The sequence below is a fragment of the Typopeltis vanoorti genome, chromosome 16, assembly GCF_054136105.1.
Source record: "Typopeltis vanoorti isolate ZY-2024b chromosome 16, IOZ_Tvanoo_1.0, whole genome shotgun sequence".
Lineage (NCBI taxonomy): Eukaryota > Metazoa > Arthropoda > Arachnida > Uropygi > Thelyphonidae > Typopeltis > Typopeltis vanoorti.
The window spans coordinates 103,320,606-103,332,686 of NC_143564.1; the positions used below are offsets into that span (position 1 = coordinate 103,320,606).

A 12,081-nucleotide genomic window follows, 5' to 3' on the forward strand; every position below is an offset into this window, starting at 1 on the left:
GATCGGTCAGTAATTTACAACAGCAGTCTTGGAACCTCCTTTATGCAGTGGAACAATTTTCCCCCTCTTTCCACCCCCTCAGAACTAACCTAGACCCGAGACTCAAATTAAACAAAATGGTCAAGGGCACTAATTCTTTAGCCGCTTCACATATGACATGAGCTGGTATACCATGCAATCTCACAGATGTATTGACATTGAGGTTTTGTAATAGACTATTCACCTCCACTTCATTCATCACAATTCCCGTATAAGCTATTGGTTCATTCATTCCTGCAATGTCACCACCTGGATGATATACTCTTGCAAATTGCTCGCTCAGTAATTCCACTATATCAACTGATTCGGTTACCTTCCTACCCTCAGCATTCTTTAAAATCATTATGCCATATACATTTTTTCTTTTACTTGCAACATATCGAGAAAACTGTTTGGGATTCTCTTTAGCCACATGGCTAATGTTCTTTCATAATCTGCTTTTGCTTTTCTTACCACACTCATTACCCTTCTTGGCTGCGCTTTATACCGTTCATGTGTCTGCCCAGTCACCTTTCTCCTTAAATTCTCTCCACAGTTGTTTCTTTTTTTTTTTTGCAGCTCAAGCTTAATGGTGTTATTGATCCATTTAACCCCTACTTGATTTATTATTCAGACTCTAGGTATACAGTCAGCCATTGTCTCCTGCAAAAACTTCTTAACCGCCTCCCATGCACCATCAACATCCAGCCCTTGCAATTTTACATGCCATGGCACTGAACTAATCAAACTCCTAAGCTTGTCATACTTACCAGACTGATGATTCCACATGTACCCTGTCTGAATTGTAAATTCCACACCTTTAGCCACCTCCCTATGACCACTCTCACCAATTGGTGGCAACCTGGTCATATTCGTTACAGCCAAATTTTCAGATGTAATTACTGGGTCAAGCACTCTCTGACCCCCTAGTATTTTCCATTACATGCTGTCGCAGATGGCATGTAATGGAAGTTATCCCTTAATAACTGCATAAAATCCAATTCCTTCCTCCCGTGTGTCCTCTCCACCTTCCAATCAATGTTATCATAGTTGAAATCTCCCATAATAATTACCCTCCTTCCACTCTTTTCTTCTATTTGCTTATGCATACTATCTCCACCATCTATTCCATTACCTGGTCTATAGCAGCATCCAACTATATATTTTGTTCTGCTAGTCTCAGTCTCACACCAAATAGCCTCAAACGTGCTCTTTTCTCTATCCAGAAGTTCCACTTCTGTTCTCCTTGGCTGCAGTTCATCAGCTATCATCAATAACACTCCTCCCCTGTCACTTCTGAACACACCATATCCCTTGCATTCAATCCCACTAGCTATATCATCGTCTGTCAGCCATGTTTTACTAATGCCAATAACCTGTGGCCAGGAAGTGCCAACCAAGGCCAAAAATTCTTCCTACTTCTGGCATTTGTATACATGAATTGCAGAAGCCCATTTGTCCCATCCCTATTTTGATGCCTTATACTAACTATCCCATTCTGATTTGTTGTCCTTCATACTCGCTCAGGCATATTACACACATTCATACACGCTACTGTCTCCCTAAAGTCTGCATATCTAATTCCCCCCCCCCCCTTAGTAACTCTAGTTTCCCTGATTCTGCACATACACTTCCACTTCATTCAACAACACCTTTCCATGTCTCTGTACACCAAATCCATTTAAATGTAAACCATCTGTCTTATATAAATCCTTTCGCCCATCAAACTCACTCCATACATCCACAAATTCTAGACCACTCCTCCTGCATAATCTGCGCATAAAGTCATTAGCAATTTTGGCTCTCCTTCTAAACTCTTCACTGTCATATCGCGGCAACAGACTCATCATCCTAACTCTCTCACTCTTCTCTTTTACTACCTCAAGTAATTCCTTCAGATCCTCTCTCATAGCCATTTTGTCTCCTTTCAAATCATTCATTCCTGCTACTACTATCAATTCTTTCATCCTCTGCTTTTGCATCCTAATTGACTCGCTTACATCCTTAATGTTCGCACCAGGTTGGTACGATTTTGTCGAACTCTCATCTATCACACCTCTTACTAAAGAATCTCTGTACAACACTCGCTCTTTCATTTTGTTTAGACTCACTATCATACTCTTATTTTTCTTATCATACTTTTGCCATTTGTTAGTTGGTATGCTCGGTAAACATTTTTGCCAACACTCCAGCTGCTGATTTGCCCTATGCATCGCTCCACGTAACTGTGCTATGTCACTCATTGCATCTTGTCATCATTTTTATTATCTGTTAATTAATTCATTCGTTCTGTATTTATACCTTCATTCTCACTTTCAACGCCACTCACGGCTATTCTGGTACTACCTCACAAATATCACTATTCATATCTCGCATATCACTATTTTCTACATTCTCATTTTCAACAATGATATCACTCTCACGACCTGAAACACACTTTAATTCCTTACACTTTCTGCACACATTCACTCCACTATCATTGTCTAACCAGACTCCAACCGCTCTGCTCAAAGCATACATTTCTAAACTCATAAAATTAACTATTTTTTATGCAAATTTCATCCATGTAAGTCTATAGTATATATTAGTACTGTGGGCAGGCTGCCAGTTACATAAACTGGCAGCCCTCTTCTAGAGAACAGTGTTTTTTCAAGTTCATTTAAAATATTATATGAAATGCATAAGACCATTTTAAGTAATCACCTGAATGCTAACAAAAAAGTCACTTGTGACTGCTGAGCTTTTTTTGTTGTTGTGAAGAAAACAAAGTAGAGAACAAGCATGCTTACCATTTGCAGAAATTTTGCATGCAACTAAGAGGACAAATGAAGTCGCTAATTAACCATTATCTCTGTGCCTTGTAGCATTTAGCCATGAGATTTTTATAACGTGATTTGTAGTAATCCCAATTGGCTTCCTTTTTATGTAATTTGAGCTTAACTTATATGTAGGTTTGTTTACAATACATGTTGACTGAATGGAAGACAACATGTTATCATAATAAACTGTTGCTTCTGCTCCAGCACAGATGCTGGTGCAGAGCAACTTCCCCTTCCCAAACAGTCAAGGCTAACAAATAGGAACACAAGAGTAAAGCAATCAGGAACTTGTAACTCTTTCTCAACTCAAATAATATCATAATGTATAGAGTACTTAATTTTAGATGGTATGGCTTAGTCCCTGAATGTCAGGGCAACTTGGACATATTTTGGTATAGTCCTAATAGTGTCTTCCATTAAATCAACATTTTAGTCTCTTCTGCTGTTTATCCTACAAGTAATAAAGTAAATTGTATTCATTGTATGAAAAATAAATTCTATGTAAACATTTTTTTCTCACCTAGGATAAGAAAGGTCTTCTACAGAGACTTGAAGAAAGTGTAGTAATTGGAGATGGAGGTTTCGTTTTTTCTTTGGAAAAAAGAGGATACGTAAAAGCTGGACCATGGACACCAGAAGCAACTGTTGAATCACCTGAAGCAGGTACTCTGAATTGTAATCTTACAAACTTCTTCCATATACTAATATACTTCGTGGAAATGTGTTTAGACTAAACTGTGACATAAGTTATTTTGCAAGTTTGATATTCATTGGGAATGCATATCAAAATGCTGGATCTTGCTGGCTGCTATATCTGTAATACACTAGCAAGATTCAAACTCAAGTAGTTCCCAATTGCTCTTTCCAAAACTAATGATTAACATTTTCCTGTTTTGTTAATATTTAACCTGGTGTGGATTCTGAATTTTGTTTAACGGTTTTGTGTTTAATGGAAGAAATAAAATGTTGCGGAATGTGTGGCGGAGATACTTAATGAGCAGTTCATACAGGTCTTTCAATCTTGTGAATGTGACTCCATGGAGAGATTGAGAGCAGTAGATGATGGGGAGGAGAGACTGACTGTAAGTGAGCAAGAGGTGTATGGGGAGTTGAGTAAACTAGATGTTAATAAGGCTATGGGACTTGATAATATATTGCCACATATTCTGAAGGAATGTGCCAGGAAGTTGACACCTATCTTCACATATTTTTTTAATATGAGTCTTGCACTCGGTCAAGTCCCTAAAGAGTGGAAGGAGGGCAAGATTGTGCCACTTCATAAAGGAGGTGATCGAACTCGAGCATTAAACTATAGGTTTATCTGTGTGTCAGGTGTTGTGGTTAAGTTGTTGGAGAAGCTTGTGAGAACTAGGATCCAGAGTTGGGTTGACAACAATGGTATAATCTTTGATGGACAGCATGGATTTGCTAAAGGGAGGTCATGTTTTAGTAATCTACTTACTTATTGCAATAAAGTGACTGCTTCCTTGTACAGAGGAGAAGGATACACAGTGATATACTTGGATTTCGCAAAGGCTTTTGATTAAGTACCTCATGATAAATTGATAGTCAAACTGGAGCGGATGGGGTTGGATATTAGATTGGTGCATTGGATTGGAGATTGGCTATCTGATAGGTATCAACAAGTTGTGTATGGGGGTAGTGATGTCTAGGAAAAGGAAAGTCACTAGCGGAGTGCCTCAGGGATCTGTTTTAGGACCATTACTGTTTAACTTGTGTGTTAATGATATAGGTGAAGACTTGGATGGAGATATCCAAGGTCACATGAACCATGTGACCTTGCAGGAAGACTTGAATAAATTGAGTGATTGGGCATGGAAATGGGGATATGAGTTCAATGTTGCAAAATGTAAGGTTTTAAAATTTGGAAAACAAAGATGGGATGCAAAATTTATGCTTGGTACATTGTTAAAATGGATACATTGTTGGAGGTGGAAGAAATAAGAGATCTGGGGGTGATAGTGGATAACGATCTGAAATTTAGGGGATACAGCCAAAATTGTGAAGACAACACAAAGGCTTCTGGGAATGATGCGGAGGACACTGACATGTAGAAGTAGGGAGATTCTTGTTCCATTGTATAAGGCTTTGATTAGGCCACACATGGACTATTGTACCCAGATTTGGTCACCGGGTTTTCAGAAGGATGAAGAGATGTTGGAAAGGGTCCAAAGGCGACTGACTAAGGTAGTTTCTGACCTCTGGAATGTTGAGTATGAGGAAAGATTGAGGAGATGTAATTTGCAGAGTCTGGTGGACAGGAGGAAGAGGGGAGATATGATAGAAACCTACAAGTTGGTAAGGGGTTGTTATAGGATCAATGCTGGAGAAGTTCTACAGAAAATAGTGGGAGATCAGGGGAGAACCAGAGGTCATCCCTGGAAACTGTATAAAGAAGGTGTGAGTAGGGGAGTGAGAGGCAGGTTTTTTTTTCGTGCAGAGTTGTAAATGATTGGAATGCCTTGCCTGAGATTGTGGTGTCTACAGGGAGTCTGAATGTGTTCAAAGCACGGTATGATGAGCTGTGTGTATGATAAAAGGACCTCCCAGATGAGGCTTTGACTCCATGAGGTCTTGGATAATAATAATATTAATGAACTAAATTTTAATTAAGCCAATATTTATACCTCTTGCACCTTCAGACATAAAGATAAGAATATGCATGTACATACATGCATAGAGAAAAAGAGCCCGGTAGTAAACTTGTAATCTTGAAGTTCTAATTAGTGTTCTCTGCTGACATAGTAGGTGGTTTTGATTATTTGGTTTTCATGGTCTCATAATTATAAACATACTCATACTACTAAATTTTTAGCAGTATGAGACAGCCATGTTCATGTAGGTTGCGTAATTGTGGAGCTGTGGCAGATTCCAAAACAAATTTTCTCAGTTTTAAATCTAGATTATACAGATGTAAATTGCATCTGTATAATAGTTCCCCCCCCCCACTGAATATGATTTAGCTGCATGGATTCAACCTCTGAATGGTTGTATTATACATAATGACATTTTCCAGAGTGACAAGATTTCATCCATCCTGAGACTTTGGAATAAAAAAAAAAATCAGCTGGGTTGGCTATCAGCTATCTGCAGGCTGGTTTGGTGAGACAGCCATCGTAATCCTTCAAATCCCTTCCCCTCTCCAGATTAGTCTCTCTTCACTCATTCTATCTGATCAAGCTGGATTGGTACCCAGTTTTTTTACTTGATTGCTCAGGTTCCAGGGTTAACCATGTGGGGGGGGGATGAGAGTTCGATTAGAAAGGAGGGGCTAGATGATCTTGAGAGGATCATATTTGCACATCTATCCCCTTTGAACACCCATCTTTACTTCATCTTCTGAAATATTCAAATTACTATATATCCATCTTTTAAGTCATTGTTAGTCTAGTCATATCTTTTGCACTAGTGGGAAGCAAGCCCTGAAGGATTAGAAGGGTAGGAGGGATGGCCACACCTGATGGGGCTAGGGAGACACCTTTCCCCTGCACAGTCACATCTACGTATAACTTCTGACTTCCCCAAAACTTGCCTAATAGCCTACTGTTGATTGGAAGCCTTCCTGCTAACATAAACAGTCATTAGCACATTTTGTATGTCATATGTATTATATACTGTATTCTTACAATAAAGTAAGCCAGAGAAAAGAAAATCATATAGCCACTAGAGGGCTATATGGTATGTCATGTTTGTGGATAGCTCCTGAACAGATAAGTGATATTTTGAGTAAAAATTGATGAATTTGCATAGTATTTACATAGTATTGTTTACTTTTAATATTTTAGTGATTCTGGGTGATTTTTGTGTGTTTTTTGAGTATTTTAATAGTAAATTGATAGATACGATTATCTGTGAACATGGCTCCAATAAAGAGGAATACAAAGATTGCGTCCAGGTCGCCATATTTGTCTAAAAATCTTAATTTAAAGGATTTGATTCAGTGTACCATTTGCGAAATGTATGCATTGAGGAGAGCGGTTGGAGACTGGTTAAACAATGATAATGGAGTGAATGTGTGCAAAAAGTGTAAAGAATGCGAGGATTTAAAGAGTGCTTCAGGTCGTGTGAGTGATATTGTTGATGAAAGTGAGAATCTAGATAACAGTGATATTTGAGGTATGAATGGTGATATTTGCGAGGTAGTACCTGATAGCTGTGAGAGTGGCATTGAAAGTGAGAATGAAGGTAAACATATAGAATTATTATGAATCATTGGAGAATAAAAATGATGATACTGACGCAATGAGTGAGATCGCTTTATTATGCGGAGCGATACATAGGGCAAATCAGAAGCTGGAGCATTGGCAAAAATGTTTACCAAGCATACCGACTAATAATCGGCAAAAGTATGATAGAAAAAATAAGAGTATGATAGTGAGTGTAAACAAAATGAAAGAGCATGTGTTGTATGGAGATTCCTTAGTAAGAGGTGTGTTAGTTGAGAGTTTAACAAAATCGTACCAACCTGGTGTGAACGTTAAGAATGTAAGCAAGTCGACTAGAATGCAAAAGCAGCAGGTGAAAGAATTGATAGTGGTGGCAGGTACAAATGATTTGAAAGGAAACAAAAAGGCTATGAGAGAGGATTTGAAGGAATTGCTTGAGGTAGCAAAAGAGAAGAGTGAGAGAGTTAGGATGGTGAGTCTGTTGCCGCGGTATGACAGTGAAGAGTATAGAAGGAGGGCCATAATTGCTAATGACTTTATGTGTGAATTATGTTTTGAGTGGTGTGGAATGAGCTTGATGGGCGAAAGGATTTATATAGAATGGATGGTTTACATTTGAATAGATTTGGTGTACAGTACAGAGACTTGAAAATGTGTTGTCGAATGTCGTGGAAGTAAATGTGCAGAATCAGGGAAACTAGAGTTATTAAGGGGGGGGGGGGGTATATATGCAGATTTTAGGGAGACAGTTGAGTATGTGAATGTGTGTAATATGCCCAAGCGAGTAGGAAAGACCACGAATCAGAATGGGATAGTTAGTATAAAGCATCAAAATAGGGATGGGACAAATCGGCTTCTGCAATTCATGTATACAAATGCCAGAAGTATTAGGAACAAGAAGGAAGAATTTTTGGCCTTGGTTGGCACTTCCAGACCACGGGTTATTATCATTAGTGAAACATGGCTGACAGAAAATGACACAGCTGGTGGGATTGAATGTGAGGGGTATGGTGTGTTCACAAGTAACAGGGAGAATAAAATGGGAGGAGGAGTGTTATTGATGATAGCTGATAAGCTACAGCCAAGATGAATAGAAGTGGAACTACAGGATAGAGAAAAGAGCACATTTGGGGCTATTTGATGTGAGATTGAAACTAGCAGAATTAAATATACAGTTGGTTGCTGCTATAGACCAGATGATGGAATAGATGGTGGAGATAGTATGCATAAGCAAATAGAAGAAATGAGTGGAAAGAGGGTAATTATTATGGGAGATTTCAACTATGGTAACATTGATTGGAAGGAAGAGGGGACACATGGGAGGAAAGAATTGGATTTTATGCAGTTATTAAGGGATAACTATCTGAGACAGCATGCAATGGAAAATACTAGGGGTCAGAGAGTGCTTAACCTGGTAATTGCATCTGAGAATTTGGCTGTAATGAATATGACCACGTTGCCACCAATTGGTGAGAGTGATCATAGGGTCTTGACTTGGGAGGTGGCTAAAGGTGTGGAATTTACAATTTAGACAGGGTACATGTGGAATTATCGGGCTGGTAAGTATGACAAGCTTAGGAGATTGATTGCTTCAGTGCCATGGCCTGTACAACTGAAAGGGCTAGAAGTTGATAGTGCATGGGAGGTGGTTAAGAAGTGTTTGCATGAAGCAATGGCCAACTGTATACCTAGAGTCCGAATAATAAATCAAGTAGGGGTTAAATGGATAAATAACACCATTAAGCTTGAGCTGCAAAAAACGAAACAACTATGGAGGGAATTTAAGGAGAAAGGTGACCAGCAGACACATGAACAGTATAAAGCACAGGCCAGAAGGGTAACGAGTGTGGTAAGAAAATCAAAAGCAGATTATGAAAGAACATTGGCCATGTAGGCTAAAGAGAATCCTAAATAGTTTTTTCGATATGTTGCAAGTAAAAGAAAAAATGTATATGTCAGAATGAATCTAAAGAATGCCGATGGTAGGGAGGTAACCGAATCAGTTGATATAGTTGAATTACTGAGTGAGCACTTTGCAAGAATATATCTTTCAGGTGGTGAGATTGCAGAAATGAATGAACCAATAGATTATACAGTAATTGGGTGAATGAAGTGGAGGTGAGTAGTCTATTGCAAACCTCAATGTCAGTACATCTGTGGGATTGGATGATATACCAGCTCGTGTCGTACGTGAAGCGGCTAAAGAATTGTCAGTACCCTTGACCATTTTGTTTAATTTGAGTCTCGGGTCTGGGTTAGTCCCGAAGGGTGGAAAGAGGGGAAAATAGTTCCACTGCATAAAGGAGGTTCCAAGACTGCTGTTGTAAATTACCGACTGATTAGCATACCAGGAATCGTTGTCAAGGTCTTGGAGAAATTAGTCAAGAGAAGAATACAGGATTGAATAGATGAAAATGGGATATTGTATGGGGGAAAACATGGTTTTGTGAAGGGTAGATCATGCCTCAGTAACTTGCTCACGTTTTATAACACAGTGACGGCTGAACTGGATAAGGCTAATGGGTTTACAGTGATTCTACTGGACCTTGCCAAGGCCTTTGACAGGATGCCACATGGAACTCTAATCAGTAAATTGGAGCAGATGGGGATGGATATAGGGTTGGTGAGATGGATAGGAAGGTGGTTGGTGGAGAGATACCAGAGAGTGGTTTATTCAGGAGTGGAGTCCAAAAGACGGCTTGTGACTATTGGTGTGCCGCAGGGTTCTCTTCTTGGACGACTACTTTTTAATTTGTTCATTAACGATATAGGAAAGGATCTGAGAGAAAGTGTTCACTTGTTTGCTGATAATGCAAAGTTGGGTAGAGCAATTGTGAGTGCACAGGATGTCAAAATTTTGCAGGATGATTTGGATAGTTTGTACGACTGGGTTAGGGAAAATGAATGTCAATTTAGTGTGGCAAAGTGTAAGGTTATGCATTTTAGAGTGAAATGATTAGCAGCAGTATATCACATTGGTGGAACCGTACTCCAGGAGATTGATGAGGCCAGGGATTTGGGAGTGTTGGTGGATAGGGGAATTGAAGTTTAGGGGGCACATTGCAAAAGTGACTAAAACAGCTCACCAAATCACTTGGCTTATGAAAAATACTTTAACATGCAGAGACAAACAAGTTGTTGTTCCTCTGTATTGAGCCTTGATAAGACCCCATCTGGACTACTGTGCTCAGTTATGTGCACCAGCGTTTCTTTGTGATGGGGAGGAAGTGGAGAGGATCCAGAGACGAGTGACCAAGATGTTAGCAGGTCTGTAGAATGAACCTTATGAGAATAGGTTGAAGATTTGTGGGTCGCAGAAATTCATTGATAGGCAGAAAAGGGGTGATATGATTGAGACATTCAAATTACTGAAGGGTTTCTATAAGATTGATCCAGAAGATATTTTTGAGAATAGGACTGGTGGTGGGAGGACTAGGGGCCATACCTGGAAGCTGGGCAAGAATGTGGTTAGCTGAGGTGTTAAAGCTAGGTTTTTTACTCGGAGAGTGGTGAATGAGTGGAATAAGCTGCCAGAGTCTGTTGTGGGTGCTATGACCATGAATGAGTTCAAGGTGAGGTATGATAGATACTGTGTGAATGTCGAATAGTTGTTCTTGACATGATGTCAGGGCCTCCCTCAATGAGTCTGTCGACTCCTTGGAGTTGCCCGAAATACTAATAAGGAAGAGAAAATGCATGTACAGTACGAATTGATAAGGAAGAAGCAATATTTCTTCATGGTAGACTGGTGTAATAGATGTGATTGCTTCATGGTAGCCTAATCTATATACTAATGAATGAATTGTTATAAAATTTTTATTTTATGTTAATTAAATTTAACTAATTAATTTAATACAGTTTATTTTAATACTGCATCTTTTCATTTTTTTACATTTCTCTCGACTGCAAATGGTGCCATACACGGTCTGTAAGTGTTTGTGTGCATAAGTTTTGATAAATTTAAACTTTTTATAATAGATTTCTGTATATTTTATGTATTCATGACATAACTAATGTTTTTTTATATTTCTAAGCTACGTGATTCGTCTGAGAGGGTTTTTTTCCAAATTGTCAATCTGCAAAAAAAATTTCAAATATTTATTGAAACAAATCCATATAAGCGTTCCTGCACAGTTGAAACCTGTGTTGTTCAAGGGTGAACTGTATAGAAATGTTTTAAATTGATGAGGAGACTTTACTGGATTAATACATTCTCTGTATAATCCATATAGAGAGTGGAGGATGAGAGGGGAAGAATGAGAGGCACTCCTCATAATGTGTAAAGCTGAGGAGTATTTTATGAATCTCATCAGTGAGATTGTAATCCTGTAGTATATTAGCATTTAATAGGTTAAGATTAGATAATTCAACTGGATGATAGTTTTATGGTGGTAATATGAAATTACATAATTCACCTCCTTCAGCTACCTGTTATTAGTAGCCAAGCAAGAGTTCTGAAAAACAAGGGAAAGAAAATGATCATAGATTAGTTAAACAAGAAGGGATACATTCTTGTTTAACTAAAACAAGAGAAATATAAATTAATATATTATAAAAATATACAGTATTTTATTATATTATAAAAACCTATATCAGGATACAAAAATATAATTGGAGTTGAAAAAGTATAAAGATCTCGAGGAGGAAAAATGTTAATAAGTGCTGGTTAATATACAGAATTTTGTCCCTCCCTCCAGATTACTTAAGGAGAGAAAAATTAGAATAAAAGAGAAAACTAGCACTGCAATCCAAGGAGAAATCCAAAAAAGTTCTTTTGTTCTTTGATGTGGCCATCAGGAGGAGAAAGAGAAATGGTAGTCAGGTGAACAATGTAGATGATGTAATGGTGCTGTTAAATGACCCCTTTATTAGGATGTTTCATTCCCTGGTAAAGCCAGATTTACTCCTGAAGAATACAGTGTTGTAGGATTAGAAATGGATGAAGCAGATGCATCTCAACTCCAGATGTCAGTGGGACTTGATTAGATTTTGATGTGTTTTAAAGGAACATGAAAAGAAGCTGACTGTACCATTGTCCTTCATGTTTAATGAAAGCC

At 38.4% G+C, this 12,081-nt stretch overlaps 1 protein-coding gene across 1 annotated transcript in view; it reads left to right on the forward strand.

Annotated features, from left to right (window-relative positions):
• LOC150098230 (betaine--homocysteine S-methyltransferase 1-like) overlaps positions 1-12,081 on the forward strand; it is an 88,396-nt gene that overhangs the window by 9,802 nt on the left and 66,513 nt on the right. The window contains exon 2 of the mRNA XM_090405927.1: positions 3,362-3,500. Coding sequence (XP_090262053.1) covers positions 3,362-3,500 — 139 coding nt within the window. The remainder of the gene's footprint in view (positions 1-3,361; positions 3,501-12,081) is intronic.